Raw genomic sequence first — 16,681 nt, forward strand, 5'->3', positions numbered from 1 at the left:
CAAAATTGGCATGCTTCCATTACCTACACTAATGTGATTGCGACCATTTAGAAAGTTGGTGCGATAAAGTCCACTGCAAAGGTATGATCATAAAGTTGGAAGAGACCACAAGAGTCATCCAGTCCAACCCCATTCTGCCATGCAGAAACAAGAAGGCAGTCCTTATAGATGGCCATCCAGCCTTTGTTGAAAAACTTCCAGAGAAGGAGGTTCCACCACATTCTGAGGCAGAATATTCTACTGCCAAATGGCTCTTATTGTCAGGAAGTTCTTCTCACTGTTTAGGTGAAATCTCTTCTGCAAAGTAACTATTTTGAATGGTGGAATAGTGGTGGGTGACAGGGATTGTAGTTCAGCAACATCTGGGAACTTGCATGCTCATCACCCCTGATCTTCCTCCCACGGAGGCTAAAATCCTATTAGTGATTTATGCATGAATGAACATCCCTACTGAGGCCATAGAGGATGATTGTCTGACATGGCAATCTGTATTCAGTTGACAGTTGTAGCTGCATCATGCATGTGCTATTGTACATGTAGTGCCATTGCTAAATAACACATGTGCTTTGTGTATTGCAACCATGCATTTGTTGGCCCTCTTGGTTGTGCAGTGTTGCAATTCATTAATGCCCCAATCATCACTTAACTCCATTAGGGCGAAGTTACATGATTAGACTTAACAATAAGCCCATGCACTTCTTCTTTTCTTGTCCTTGAGCATGACCGTTGAAACACTGCAAATCTCTGATCCTGATCCAGCAGCATCCAGTTAAGCAACACAGAGGATCATTTAAGAGATGGATCTGAGTTTCATTTTCTAATCTGGGAATTGGATTTGAAGCTTTTTGATTGAATCAGCAAATTTAAATTTTGGCAGGTTGTGAATATTTTGCATAGTCTATATTCCCTTGGCTTAACTTCTAATCATTTGATTAAATTCCACATCCCGCTCAACGTTCACTTCCTTTGACTCTTAATGTAACTGATTTGCAGTTTCAAAAGTCAGATAGTTTCCACAAATGTGCCCGTTGAATCAGATCAATACTTGGTGTCAACTAACAGCCCAATAACAAGCTTCAGAATGACTTGAGTAAGCAAGATCAAATTTGCATGCACAGTAAAAGCAAAATGCAGGGACAATTTCCTTGCAAAAAAAAAATTCTAGTAAGAGATTAACTTTCATTATAGCTTAAAAGACTGTGAAGTCAGTGGTGAGTGTTAGATTTGTTTCCATATTTTCTCTATGAAAATACTTGGATTGATCACAATATATTGCTGAGCAAAGGGCAGGAACAGGAAACAAATAATGAAATCATAACTGGAAAGGACTCTAAGGGCCATCAAGTCTAACTGAAAGTCAGTGTATGAATCGGACACTAAAGTACCACTGGGAAATGGTCTTTTATCTTCTGTTTGGAGACCCCACAGTGAAGGAGGATCCAGCATCTTCCAAAGGAATGTATTCCACTTTTGAACAGTTCTTACTGTTCTGCCTAGTGTGAATTTCTTCTAATCTATTGCTTCAAGTCCTAGCCTCTGAAGCAGCGGGAAGCAAGCACACTCCCTCTTTCTTGTTACAGTCTTTTAGATGTTTATAGGCTTCTGCCGGTAATGGTAGCGTGCATTTCCATGGTTTGAAAGATGAGTTGGAGACATGTAGATGTAAACAAGCATCCTGCGCAAGCCTTGTGACAAATTATGCCCATAGGAAAAGGCTTTCCTGTCATATTAGCATGAGGATGGCAGTGGTGCGTAGTGGCTTCCATGCCAACGGTGTGCCAAATCCAGTCCAGGTTTTAGTACCTATTGTAATGAAACTATCCAAGGTTTTAAACCTATTTTGGTGTAAGGTTTCATCACCTAGCTGATAACTCCTTTAAAGCACAGACTAAAATCTGGAGTTGATTCATTGCCCCAACACCAGGAGGATTGCCATTGCCATGGCACCATGACAAACACTTCTTCTTTTCATAAAATCATAGGATTTTTATTGAAAAACTGCCATTGCATTTAGTCACTGTTTGGTGTTAATTATTTTTTATTGTTATTATTATTTGAGGAAAAAGTTACGATTATATAAACATACTATATACATTTCCACCTCTTTTATTTACCTTCACCCCTGTGCTCCCCTTCCCCAGAGCCATCTCTTCTTCTGTAGTCCCACCAAAAGTTCAATTCTTCATTTGGAGGTAAATTCCCATCTTCTTTTTCCAATAATTTTTCTAGAAATTTTCTCCAAATACTTTCAAAATCATTTTTTTTTCCATAATCCCTTCTTTATTTTTAAATTTGATGTTAGCTTGTCAATCAGTGCCATTCTCCAAATTTCTTTATGCCATTCATTATTTTGTATTTTCATTTCTCCTTTCCAATATTTTGCAATTAGTAATCTAGCTGCTGTTAATAGCATGTCTATTCAAGTTTTTCCCCTCTTATCTTTCCCATCCTCTTTTTTAATTAAAAGTAATATTTCCACTGGATTCCTTCTAATTTTTATATTCATAATATTTTCTATTTCCCTTATGACCAATTCCCAAAAACCTTTTACATGTTTACAATCCCACCACATATGCATGTAGGTTCCAATTTCCTGGCACCCTCACCAGCACTTTTCATTATTATTCTTATTCATAATATTTAACCTTATTGGTGTTAAATACCACTTCCAAATTAGTTTATAATAATTTTCTTTTATTCTAATTGACATGTTTTTTAATTGTCTTGTTTTTCATATCTCCTCCCATTCTTTTTCCGTTATCTTTGTTCCTAATTCCTCCTCCCATGATTCTCTTAATGTTAATCTTTTCTTTTTTTCTATGTCTTTAATTAGTATTTTATATATTTTACTTGTTGTTCCTTTTAATGGCTCACTATTTTCTCTTTTTAATACTTTTATTATTAATTCCTCAAAACTCACTGTTTGGGAGGGGGGGAGATGGGTTTTTTCCCCATCTGTGTTATTCCAAGGTTTTGAACAGGACTTCATAACCACACAACTGAATCAGACTCTGAACATTTTTGGCTAAACTTTTGAGATGCCATTTGAGAAGCTAAGCGTGCTGCATTATCTTCCTTCGGACTAATCCAATCCACAATATTTCCATTTTTTACATATAGTTGTGAAAGCTGGACAATGGAGAAAGCTGTCAGGAAGGAAATCGTCTCATTTAAACTATAGTACTGAAGAAGACATCTATGGTCTGCTAAAAAGACAAATAAATGGGTCTTAGAGCAAATCAAGCCTGAACTCTCCTTTGAAGCCAAGAAAATTTAATTGAGTCTGTCATACATTGGTCATATGATGAATCATTGTGACTCATCGGAAAAGGCAACAGTGTTTAATAAAGTAGAAGAAGGTGGAAAACGAGGAGTAAATAAATACATTGTGGGTGGCTCAACCAGTCAAGAAAGCCATGGCTGCCCTGAATTTGCAACTTTTGAGCAGGGCAGGACCTTGGTTCTTGGAGGTCTCTCATTCATTGGGTCTGCATAAGTTGAATGAAAATAACAACAGCAGGATATTCTCTGCCTTCTCACTGTGTCCTAAACAAACAAATGTAGCCACAACTCAAGATAATGAAGAAGCAGAGAAAATTGGAATTAAGCCTTAAGCATTCTCTTCCCCTTAAAGTCTGGTATTTGGAAGGATGTTTCAAAGTATTCATTTTATCACGCCTGTATGTCTGTTGGAAAGGATTTGGAGTTTAGGAATATCACACATTTATATATTTACTCTCTCCTGCATCCCATATAGTTTAAAAATAATTTTCTTGTAAAACACATTTTATTTTTTTTTAAAAATGTTTTCCCCTTCCTTTTCATTTTCTTTACTAGTTTTATCTTTTTCTTCATTCTTCCTTGCTTATCTCCCCTTCCCTTCCTTTCCATCTCCTTTCCATCTCTTCTTGCTTATGGATATAATGTCGATTAAAGAAAAGGAGCCCTCCATGATGCAGTGGGTTTAACTGCTGAGCTGCTGAACTTGCTGACCGAAAGGTCAGTGGTTTCCATCTGGGGAGCGGAGTGAGCTCCCGGTGTTAGCCCCAGCTTCTGCCAATCTAGCAGTTCGAAAACATACAAATGTGAGTAGATCAATAAGCACCACTCCTGCAGGAAGGTAATGGTGCTCCATGCAGTCATGCCGGCTACATGACCAAGGAGGTGTCTACGAACAATGCCGGCTCTTTACTTAGAAATGGAGATGAGCACTAACCCCCAGAGTCAGTCACCACTAGACTTAATGTCAGGCAAAAACCTTTACCTTTACCTTAAAGAAAAGGAGCCACAAGTCTGAATGCATTGTTGATTCTATCTAGAGTAGGCCCATTGAAACAATAGGATTACATGTTGACTCACCATTCTTCAATGGTTCACTTTAGTTGGGATTGCCAATTGCATATTATGATGTATCTTCATCAGTATTATGGTCGCATCATTTGGAAGAAAGAAAGAAGGGAAGGGAAGAAGGAATGGAGATGGGGAGTGAGGAGAAGAGACAGAGAAATGAGGGGAGGATCTCCCCTCATCTTTTCATCAATACATTGCCAGATAAACCAAGTAACTAGTGAAAAATGGATGGGCATACTAGCAAGAAGCCATTCCAGACTTCATTGTACTGAGATTACAATGGCTAAATGAGCTTATTAGAAAAGCACAGTGCTTTGAAAAGGCATACGAAATGCAGTGAATTAAAAGTATGTTAAAATTGCTTTAAACCCCCACAGCTTGAGATAGAAATTCAGCATGTAAATGCATTAATAGATAAAAGCACCACATTATCAAGGTTGATGCAAGTAAGGGCAGCTCTGGAGTTGCATGCATTGCAATTCCATGAGACGGTTCTATGGCCCTCTCAATATCTCTTTTTCCTTGTAAAAGAAAGAAACAAAGAAAGAGAAATTCAGTTTCTAAATACATTGCAATGCCTCTGCAGTTTAATATCAAAAAGAAAGAAAGAAATACTTTTCAAAACCAAAATGAGCTTCTGGCCACCCCCATGTGTGTGTATATTTTTTGGCAACCTCATGAAGCACCCAGACTCTTCCAGGGTCTGGATATTGGCTCCTGAACCAACTACATTTGGCCCATTCTGTATTAAATGCCCTTTTCTATTTAATTTTTATCGCATGCCTTCAAGGCCCATATGGCTTAGGGAGACCCTAAGGCAGTGTAGTGCCTGAATAATACCATAAAGACACCAGATCCTTTCTACTCTTGAAGTTAAACAAGTTAACCCTGGGTGATGCTTGTATGGGAGATCACCAGTTAATCCGAGATACTGTAGGCTACATTTCAGAAGAAGGAACTGGTAAAGTATTCTTTCCCTATGAAATTAATGAGGTCATAATAAGTCAGCAGGTGACTCCATGTATAATACATGGACACACACACATTATTATTTAGGGAGGAAATGGACTTGGATTGCTTTTCTTACCAAAGAAGGACTTTAGCTCAGTGTTGGAGCACCTGCTTTGTATGCAGAGGATCTGGAGTCTGGTTCCAACATCTCCCAATAGGACTGTGGGAAGACATTTGCCTGAGACCCTGGAAAAGCACCATGACTTAATGAAAATCATGCTGAAATTGACCCTTCTGTTCAGACCCAAAAACGAAAAAGAAGAAAGAATTTCTACTCTTGTTTTTCCAGTATTCAAGATTGGATCCAGGAATTCAAGTTTCAGCCCTGGAATTTGCCCTCACCACTTACTCTGGTGCTAAATGGAACGAGGCACTTAGTAAGAGATCTTTTACACAACACAGTAATATCACTTCAATGGTATTTTAACTGCCATGGCTCCATTCTAAGGAATACTGGGATTTATAGTTTGCTAAGCCACTAGACCTCTTTGGATGAGAGGTCTAAATACCCTACAAAGGCACCTTGAGATGAAGCTTCAAGAGTTTAAAGTCCCAAAGTGGGGGTAAAAGGCAGAAATAATAATAATAATAATAATAATAATAATAATAATAATAATATCATCATCATCATCTTGGAAACAATAGACATTGACAAAATTACGATCTGCCAACTGCAAAAGGCCACCCTGCTGGGATCTGCACGCATCATCCGAAAATACATCACACAGTCCTAGTCACTTGGGAAGTGTTCGACTTGTGATTTTGTGATATGAAATCCAGCATATCTATCTTGTTTGCTGTGTCATAATAAAATAATAATATCAAAGGTCTACATTTGTGCAGTGTGAAAAAGAGTTTTATGAACCTTGATTTTTGGGCCAATATTAGATGCTGAGAGAGAGGCTGGGATACCTGTTTGATGTATTTTTATGGATTTTAAGATTAGTAAAGTGAGCCAGTGTCATTGAGCACTGGCCCTTGACTCCAGAGGCCAGGGTCTGAATTCCCGCTTTGGCACTGGAAACCCTTTGCCAAATCCCAAACTCTGTCTCAGAGGAAGAAGATGAGGCACATTGTCCTCCTTCTGGAAGGATTTGAAGACTTGGATGTTTAAACAAGCCTTTGCGAATGCCTAGCCCCATTGGTCTGCAATTAATGACACAGCACTGCACTTTCATCCCATGCCCTTGTTTCTTAGCTACAGCTTGCACTATCCCATTCCCTTGCTCTTGTTTACAGTTTGGCCATGTTTTATGGCAATTTTCATCATAGGTTACTGGGTGCTGTTCTGAGTTTAAATTGTTGTTTTATATGCTATTGGTTTTATTTATTTTTTGCATTGTACTGTGCATTTATTTTATGCATTGTTTTAGGCACTTTGTGTCACACATAAGCCACCCTGAGGCCCTTTGGGGAGATGGAGGCGGAGTACAAAAATAAAGTTATTATTATTATTGACACAAAGACAGAGTATGATACAGCAAACAAGATCTATATGCTGGATTTCATATCACAGAATCACAAGTTGAACACTTCCGAAGTGTTTAGGACTGTGTGATATATTTTCGGATGATGCATGCAGATCCCAGTAAGGTGGCCTTTTGCAGTTGACAAATCATAATTTTGTCAATGTTTATTGTTTCCAAATGCCAGTTGAGATCTTTTGGCATTACTACTGGGACCACCTGTACTAATTTATGCCAGAGACTTTGCAGTTCGATTTTGAGGCCCTGATAACAACTGAGTTTTTCCTGTTGTTGTTGTTATTATTATTATTATTATTATTGACACAATGACATTGTATGCCACAGAAAACAAGATAGATATGCTGGATTTCGTATCACAAAATCACAAGTCAAACACTTCCCAAGTGTCTAGGACTGTGTGATGTATTTTCGGATCATGTGCGCAGATCCCAGTAGGGTGGCCTTTTGTAGTTGGCAGATCATAATTTTGTCAATGTCTATTGTTTCCAAATGCCGGCTGAGATCTTTTGGCACGGCACCCAATGTGCCAATCACCACTGGGACCACCTGTACTGGTTTCTGCCAGAGTCGTCTTCTTCTTCTTCTTCTTCTTCTTCTTCTTCTTCTTCTTCTTCTTCCTATTATTATTGGATTGCCTTAGGGTTGTCAAACATTAGAAAGAACCTGAAGACCCAAAACAACAAATTAAAAAGAAAAGGGACCTTTGTATATGTGAGGAGCAAAGGCACCCTAAAACAGACCAACTTTCTATCAACTCCTTGGGAGTCAATGGCAGTAAATGGGAATTGCTTCCAACTGATGCACACTTGTTCACAAGTAAGCTCTGTGAAAACCCAAGAGCCAGGAGTGAATTGTTCCTAGGACTGAACAGGGCACCTCAAGGCCTGAAAGTTTCCCTGTGAAACTCCCAGTTTAGTTTGACAATTCCTTTTTCAAAAATATATATGCCAAAATACACAGGCCAGGTACATCAAATATCCAAGGACCTGCTTCAGGGAGGCTTTCAGGCAGAATCTGTAAGCAACAAGATGTTCCTCCTTGGAACTAGGAATCAAGAGCCAACTTCAGCTTGGCCCTTTTCTCTCCATCCCTGCAGCGCCTGGGATCCAAAGGTATTTATTCAAAGGTAATGCTTCTGGAACATTGCCATACAGCCCGGAAAACACACAACAACCCTGTGATTCTGGCCATGAAAGCCTTTCACAACACGATGTTTATTCTGCTCCTGAAGCCAGGAGTCCTCTTCCAATGCAGGTCGGATGGCGGATACAGGAACCTCCCACGGTCTCCTCCGTGTTTGAAAACCTGGCTGGCTCTCTTCAGTCGCAGAACACCACGTTGCCCCTTCTTTCTCCTCCGCCCCTGCTGACTTCTCCTCCACCTGCTCCCCGTCATCCTTTCCCCTCCCTCCCTTCCACACCTCCTCCCCCTCCCTTTGAAACCACCCCCTTCCCCATCTCCCTTTCTTTCAGAAAGGAACGCTTGGCTTTTATGAATTATTCAAGATTCCTCCTCTCCCGGTGGAAGCCGGCAAGGCGGTGGTTCTCTCGCTTCTCCCGCCTTGAAAGGAGCATCTTTGCCGGAGAACTTGGAGGCGAGTTCGGATCCGGATCCCGGGCTGCCCTGCTGTCTCCGCCTGCGCTTCCTTCTTGCCTTTGCCTTCTCCGGGATTGGAGGCGCGGAGAAGAGTCTCTGCCCAAGTTGAGCCACAGCATCGTCTGGATCGGACGGAGGAATCGCCCCGACCGCCCTCAGCTAGCCAATCAGTCGGAGAGTCAGCCCATCAGTTCACCAGCTAAGCAGTCAGCCACTCAGTCAACCAGGTAGTCAGTCAGTCAAACAAGAAAGAGTCAGCCCATCAGTTCACCAGCTAAGCAGTCAGCCACAGTCCACTTAGGTAGTCAGTTAGTCAAACAAGGAGCGAGCGAGGCAGAGAGGCAATGAGCCAGTTATATAGTTAGGTAGTCAAGTCCATCCCTCAGCCAGCCAGAGAGCCAGTCTGCCAGCTAACTAGTCAGTCATTCAGTCAGGCATTCAAGCAGCTTTGCCATTCGGAGAGCCGAAGCGGGGCAAAAGTGCGGCGGAGACAGGAGTGGATCGGAGGAAGAGTCTCTCTCTGTCTCTGTCTCTCTCGCAGAAGGCGGAGGCGTCGCTTCTTCAACTCCAGAGGAAGCTTTTGCCTTCGGAAGCCGCGCTGTTTCGAGGGAGCTGTCCTTGGTGCTGATCCCCGGGAGCTCTCCCTGGTCCTGAAACTCTCCAACTCGCACTTTGTGGAGGCGGCGTTCGCCGGGGCTGGTCTGGATGGAGCCCCCGCTCCTCGGAAGGAGCGCGTTGGGGCTTTGAGGAGGATCCCGGCGGGGCGGCATCGGTTCTCGCTCTCTCCATCTCTTCTTCCTCCTCCTCCTTCGGGGGCATCCAGGCGCCGGGTCGGGGGCGCCGGGGGTCATGCTTCCCGCCCGCCCGGGGGGTCGCCACAGCCTCCAGGGCCCCCTCCGGCCCTCCCCCGGCGCGCAGGCCCAAGCCCCCCGGCGGCACCGGCAGCAGCAGCAGGAGCAGAAGCAGCGCCGGCCCCGGCGGAGGCCCCTCCCCAGCTGTGAGCGCCGCGTTGCCACAGCGGGGGCTTCGTGGGCCTTGGGGGCGCCACTACCATGAACTGCCCCGCCCGCCCTCCCCCCGCGACTCCTCGGCACCGGGCGCCCGAGACCCCCCTGCGAGACCCCCCTCGCCGCCGCCGCCGCCGCCGCCCCCCGCCCCGCCCCGAACGCCTCTGGCGCCGGGGCCCCCAGCCCCATGCCCAGGATGCCGGGAGGCAAGAGGGGGCTCGTCGCCCCACAGAACACCTTCCTCGAGAACATCGTCCGCCGCTCCAGCGGTAAGCAAGCATTGCAAGCAGCACGAGGAGCAGAAGCCAGAGCAGCAGCTCCTGGGGTTTGTTTGGGGCTTCTCACCTGCTTCCCTTCCCTTCCTTCTTCTCTTCTTTCCTTTCCTTTCCTTTCCTTTCCTTTCCTTTCCTTTCCTTTCCTTTCCTTTCCTTTCCTTTCCTTTCCTTTCCTTTCCTTTCCTTTCCTTTCCCTTCCTTTCCTTTCCTTTCCTTTCCTTTCCTTTCCCTTCTTTCGTCTTTTCTTTTCTTGTTTACTTTTTCTTCCATTCTCTCTCTTTTTCTTTCTTCTTCCCCTTCCCTTCCTTCCCCCTCCTCTTTCTTTCTTTTCTCCTTCTCCTCCCCTCCCTCTTCTTCCTCCTCCACCCTCCTCTTGCTTTTCTTTCTTTCCTTCACCTCCCTCCCCTTACTTCCTTAACTTTTTCCTTCCTTCCTCTCTTCCTCCTTTCCTTTCCTTTCCTTCCCTTCCCTTCCCTCCCCTTCCTTTCCTTCTTTTCTTCTCTTCTTTCTTCCCTTCCCTTCCTTTACTTCGTCTCATCTTTCTTCCCCTTCCTTCCTTTCTCTTCTTTAGTCTTTTCTTTTCTTGTTTACTTTTTCTTTCATTCTCCCCTTCACTTCCTTCCTCCTATTATTTCTTTCTTTTCTCCTTCTCCTCCCTTCCCCCTTCTTCCTCCTCCCTCCTCCTCTTGCTTCATCCTCCTTCTTTTCTTTCTTTCCTTCCCCTCCCTCCCCTTACTTCTTTCACTTTTTCCTTCCCTCCTCTCTTCCTCCTTTCCTTTCCTTTCCTTTCCTTTCCTTTTCTTCCCTTTCCTTTCTCTTCCCTTCCCTCCCCTTCCCTTCCTTATAATCATAGAGTTGGAAGAGACCTTATGGGCAATCCAGTCCAACCCCTGCCTAAAAGCACGAAAATCACATTCAAAACAACCCCAACAGATGGCCATCTAGCCTCTGTTTAAAAGACACTAGACTCCTGTTAACATAGGCCAAAATCCCATTGTCTTTTTAGCTGCCGCATCACATTGTTGGCTCATGTTTAACTTCTTGTCCATGAGGAGTCCAAGGTCTTTTCCACACTCTCTTCCTTCCTCTCTTCCTCCTTTCCTTTCCTTTCCTCCCCTTTCCCTTCTCTTTCCTTCCCTATAATCATAGAGTTGGAAGAGACCTTATAGGCAATCCAGTCCAACCCCTGCCAAAAAGCAGGAAAATCACATTCAAAGCACCCCCAACAGATGGCCATCTAAACTCTGTTTAAAAGTCTCCAAAGAAGGAGCCTCCACCACATTCTGAGGCAGAGATTTTCACTGTTGAACAGCTATCACAGTTAGGAAATTCTTCCTAATGTTCAGGTGGAATTTCCTTTCCTGTATTGTCAAAGGCTTTCATGGCCAGAATCACAGAGTTGTTTTGTATTTTCCGGGCTGTATGGCCATGCTCCAGAAGCATCCTCTCCTGATGTTTTGCCCACATCTATGGCAGCCATCCTCATACCCCTGAGGATGACTGCCATAGATGTGAGCGAAACATCAGGAGAGAATATTTCTGGAACATGGCCATACAGTCTGGAAAACACACAACAACCTTCCTTTCCCGTAGTTAGAAGCCATTGTTCCGCATCATAGTCTCCAGGGCAGCAGAAAACAAGCTTGCTCCCTCCTCCTTAAGACTTCTACTCACATATTTATACATGCCCCTCATTATGTCTCCTCTCAGCCTTCTCTTCTGCAGGCTAAACATGCTCAGCTCTTTAAGCCGCTCCTCATAGGGCTTGTTCTCCAGACCCTTGATCATTTTAGTTGCCCTCCTCTGGACGCTTTCCAGCTTGTCAACATCTCCCTTCAATTGCGGTGCCCAGAATTGGACACAGTGTGATTCCAGGTGAGGTCTGACCAAGGCAGAATAGAGGGTTAACATGACTTCCTTGGATCTAGACACTAGACTCCTGTTGACACAGGCCAAAATCCCATTGTCTTTTTTAGCTGCCGCATCACATTGTTGGCTCATGTTTAACTTCTTGTCCACGAGGAGTCCAAGGTCTTTCCCACACACACTGCTACCGAGCTAGGAATCGTCCCCCATTCTGTATCTTTAAATTTCATTTTTTTTCCTGCCAAAGTGGAGTATCTTGGATTTGCTGGTGTTGAACTTCATTTTGTTAGTTTTGGCCCATCTCTCTAAGCCATTCCCTTCCCTTCTGTCATCTTTTCTTTTCTTGTTTAATTTTTCTTTCTTTCATTCATTCTCTCTCTCTCTCTCTCTCTCTCTCTCTCTCTCTCTCTCTCTCTCTCTCTCTCTCTCCTTATTCTTTACACCTTCCCATCCTCCTCCTCCTCTTTCTTTCTTTCTCCTACTCTTCTTCCACTTCCTCCTCTTGCTTCCTCCTCCTTCCTTCCTTTCTTTCTTTCTTTCTTTCTTTCTTTCTTTCTTTCTTTCTTTCTTTCTTTCTTTCTTTCTTTCTTTCTTTCTTCCTGTCTCTTCCCTTCCCTTCCCTTCCCTTCCCTTCCCTCCCCATTTTTCTTTCACCCCTTCTCTTCTCTTCTCTTCTCTTCTCTTCTCTTCTCTTCTCTTCTCTTCTCTTCTCTTCCGTTTCCCCTTCCTTCCCCCTTCCCCCTGTTCCTCCCCCCCAGGTCTTCTTCTTTTCACTTTTCCTCTCTCCCTCCTCCTTTTCTTTTCCTCTTCTTCTCCTTCTGCCCCAGCCCGCCCCCTTCTCCTTATCCCTTGTCCCTTGAATAAGGGGAAATTATGGGTCAAACCTGTCTCAAAGTTCTTCCAAAGTCAAAATATGTTAGAAACTTGGAAAAGTATTTAACTCAGAAAGGCTGGAGCTCCAGCCACAACTTTTGTTGGCTTGTTTAAAAGCTTGGATAGCTATTGTTAGCATTTTGAGTGGCATGAACCCCATCATCATCATCATCATCATCATCGTCGTCGTCGTCGTCGTCGTCATTAGCCTCCTCCTGATTGTTTAGTGTTTATATCTAGTGAATGATAGAGTTTCAGAAAGAGGGAAGGCATGAAAGAGGAGGGAAATAAAATATAGACTCTGGCCATTAGGGAGTTAATGGAGCCTCTGGTGGCCTAGGGAATAAAAGCCTTGTGACTTGAAGGTTGGGTTGCTGACCTGAAGGCTGCCAGGTTCGAATCCCACCTAGGGAGAGCGCAGATGAGCTCCCTCTATCAGCTCCAGCTTCATGCGGGGACATGAGAGAAGCCTCCCACAAGGATGGTAAAAACATCCAAACATCCAGGTGTCCCCTGGGCAACGTCCTTGCAGACGGCCAAGTCTCTCACTCCAGAAACAACTCCGGTTGCTCCTGACGCGAAAAAAAAGGGAGTTAATGATTTAGATAAAGTGCGAGCAAAGGAGAACAATTCTGGAAGTTCTGGAACATGGACATACAGCCCAGAAAACTCACAGCACACCAGAGACCAATTCAGTTGACACTCTGACACTAGAATGGCAACCTAGATTGCCATGATTGGCAGGGAGTTAAAGGCAGAAGGAGGAGGAAGAGACATATAGGAAGGAAGCAGATCCTCGTTGTTGTGACTTGGAAATATTTTTCTTGAAAAAAAGGTGTGTGTGTTGCATTAGAAAAAGAAGGAAATTAGGATCTTGCTGATGAAAGGAACTGATGGGGCATATGTAGGCAACAAGGAAACTTAACAATACAACCCACTCCATGTCTACTATGAAGTTAGCCTCCTTGAATTCAGTGGGACATACTCTCAGAAAAGTATGACTAGGATGGCAACCTTAATTGGCTTGTGCCACTATATTGCACCACAGTTGCAGAAGTTGAAGCCACAGAGAAGCATCAAGGATAATTCTGTGCTTGGAATGGAAACTGTTGGACAATTTAAGTCCTTATTTTTTCTGAAAGTTTGTTTTCATTTTTCTTCTTGCATTACCTGCACATGCTTTGAGAAAGAAAGAGATAGACTCAAAGGGTGCAGTTATGAGGAGGTGTTTCTGAGATGATGATAATAATAAGCGGCAGGGTACAACACAATTAAAATACATAAGCGAATTATAAGACCATTAAGATACGTAGATAGATCGGTTCATAGATAATGTCGACAAGTGATAATAAAAAATATGGTGTCTTGCTTAAAGCAGGGTAGGAAAGAAAGATACCCCACAAACAATACTTTGTTATGAAAATATTTACATCCTTTTGCATACTGCTGTGTGTAGACAAACATAGCACATTATATAGTACACTAGCTTTGCCCGGCCACACATTGCTGTGGCTTATAGGAATCCTTTGTTGGCCAGGTGGAATAGCAGTGAATAGACTTGCAGTCTCAAAGCCTGGCCGTTTTCTGGAGTAGCTGGAGCTTTTTGTTGTATGAACGTAGAGGCATGGATGAAGGGTTGTGCTGTCAAGTTTAGTGTTTCTGGGATGTGTAGTTTTGTTGTTTTGTCCTAGGCCGAAACTTCATTACCCTTTTATATATATAGATTACATAGTGCTTCTAGCTACATAAGAAAAACTATTTTCCTATATGTGTTGTTGAAGGCTTTCATGTTCAGCATCACCGGGTTGCTGTGAGTTTTCTGGGCTGTATGGCCATGTTCCAGAAGCATTCTCTCCTGACATTTTGCCCACATCTATGGCAGGCATCCTCAGAGGTGTGAGGTCTGTTGGAATCTAGGCAAGTGGGGTTTATATATCTGTGAAATAATGCACAGGGTGGAAGAAAAAACTCTTCTCTGTTGGAGGCAAGTGTGAATGTTACAATTGGCCACCTTGATTAGCATTGAATAGCCTTGCAGCTTCAAAGCCTGGCTGCTTCCTGCCTGGGAGAATCCTTTGTTGGGAGGTGTTATCAGACCCTGATTGTTCCCTGTCTGGAATTCCCCTGTCTTCTGAGTGTAGTTCTTCATTTACTGTCATGATATTATACATTCTTTTTGATGTTCCATAAGCGCTTTCTTGGAAAGGAGGAGCGATCGATTAGAAAAAATCTAAGCTTCATGACTTTATCTTCAGGCTATCAAAAGATGCCCCTATTGCAACTATGCTATAATTTATTAAAGAACATTCTTTTACCTTGTATTGATCTATTGCATTTGTTTTTCCACCCTTCTCTCACAGAGTTTAGGGTCATGTACATGGGATTATCCCATTTTTTCCATAGCTTTGGCACAGGCTGGGCTGGAAGAACAGTAACTCATTCAGAGCTATTCACAGAATTTGAGAGTTTTCTGAACATTTGAACCCAAGGCAACACTCTGTCCATTGCACGTAACTGTTATACTTTCTTTCACATTCTCTGTAGACATTTCCAATTGTTTTATGTAAAGGTAATCATACTTCTCTACAAAGTCCATCTATTCTTTTCATGGGTCTCATAGTGGTAAAACTCGATGGCTTTTTGTAATTTCTATTATGATGATTTCTGACGTAATGTTGCTATAATGCATACATATGGTCAGAATCAAAAGCTAAGGGAAGTGTTTGGTTTATGTGTTTTTTGGTTAATGCAAAAATATATATACCCACAGCAACTTGTATAAATAAGATGAACTCACACATTTAGAGAACTATAAACTCAGCTATAAACTTCCTAAAGTGGACGTGGTTAGTATGTCTTACAGTTTGTTCTCCTTTCTTATTCTAAATAAGTATTTCTAGATTATCAGATTTTCTAGATTCTCAGACCTATGCAACATTGAACACAAACTGCAAACTATTCATTGAAAGTGCTCTGTGGAATAAGGGAAGGGGAAAAGTCATGGTGGATGCAGTACTAAATCTAGTTGTTGGTGATAGGATTTTCCTGCTTCTGTTCCATTTTGTTAGTTTTAAAGAAGATTTTCCCCTTCTGTTAGTTTATCTAGGCAGTAAAGTAAATATCCCGGCTTCAGGGTGGGTAGATCTGCCCTCATGTTGTAGCAGACATGGTTCGGAGAGGATGCACAGAGGAAAATTTTGCCTTCTCTTTTGTCAGAGGACCTAAGACAAGGAGGAACTAGGCTGTGTCGATATGTGTACAGAATCTCAATCAAGGGAAATAATAATAATATCACGTTATTTTGTTCTGGTCAGACCTCACCTAGGATCCTGTATCCGGTTCTGGGCACCACAATTTTAAAAAGATATATATGATCAATTTGGAAGGTGTCCAGAGAAGGCTGACCAAAAAAAGATCTGGAAGTCCAGCCCTACGAGGAACGGCTTAGGAAGCTAGGAATTGTTAGCCTGGAAAAGAGATGCTTACATGGTGGCAATCTCCTACAGGAAAGGAGATTTCACCTGAACATTAGGAAAAACTTCCTAACTGTGAGAGCTGTTCAGCAGTGGAACTCTCTGCCCTGGAGTGTGGTGGAGGCTCCTTCTTTGGAGGCTTTGAAACAGAAGCTGGATGCCCATCTGTCAGGGGTGTTTTGAATGCAATTTTCCTGCTTCTTGGCAGGAAATTGGACTGGATAACCCACAAGAGCTCATCCAATGCTATAATTCTATGATTCTATTACTCAATGGAGCTTCCGGTGGCGAAGTGTGTTAAAGCGCTGAGCTGCTGAACTTGCAGACTGAAAGGTCCCAGGTTCAAACCCGGGGAGCGGAGGGAGCGCCCGCTGTTAGCTCCAGCTTCTGCCAACCTAGCAGTTCGAAAACATGCCAATGTGAGTAGATCAATAGGTACTGCTCCAGTGGGAAGGTAACGGCGTTCCATGCAGTCATGCCAGCCACATGACCTTGGAAGTGTCTATGGACAATGCCGGCTCTTCGGCTTAGAAATAGAGATGAGCACCAACTTCCAGAGTTGGACATGACTGGACTTAATGTCAGGGGAAACCTTTACCTTTATTTATTACTCAATATTTAAATATGGAAAAAATGTTATATTATGGAGGGAACAAGTGTTTCTGTTGCTTCGGAAACTAGGACATGAAGCAATGAATTCAAATTGTTCCATGTGTTCCCCAGTTCTATCATTCTATCTATAT

The 16,681-nt window shown here is 43.0% G+C and overlaps 1 protein-coding gene across 1 annotated transcript in view; it reads left to right on the forward strand.

Annotated features, from left to right (window-relative positions):
* The first annotated feature begins 8,081 nt into the window (after positions 1–8,081).
* Positions 8,082–16,681, forward strand: part of kcnh5 (potassium voltage-gated channel subfamily H member 5) — a 296,860-nt gene continuing 288,260 nt past the window's right edge. The window contains exon 1 of the mRNA XM_062968582.1: positions 8,082–9,720. Within this exon, the coding sequence (XP_062824652.1) occupies positions 9,639–9,720 (82 nt within the window). The 5' untranslated portion in view covers positions 8,082–9,638. The remainder of the gene's footprint in view (positions 9,721–16,681) is intronic.

The sequence above is a fragment of the Anolis carolinensis genome, chromosome 1, assembly GCF_035594765.1.
Source record: "Anolis carolinensis isolate JA03-04 chromosome 1, rAnoCar3.1.pri, whole genome shotgun sequence".
Lineage (NCBI taxonomy): Eukaryota > Metazoa > Chordata > Lepidosauria > Squamata > Dactyloidae > Anolis > Anolis carolinensis.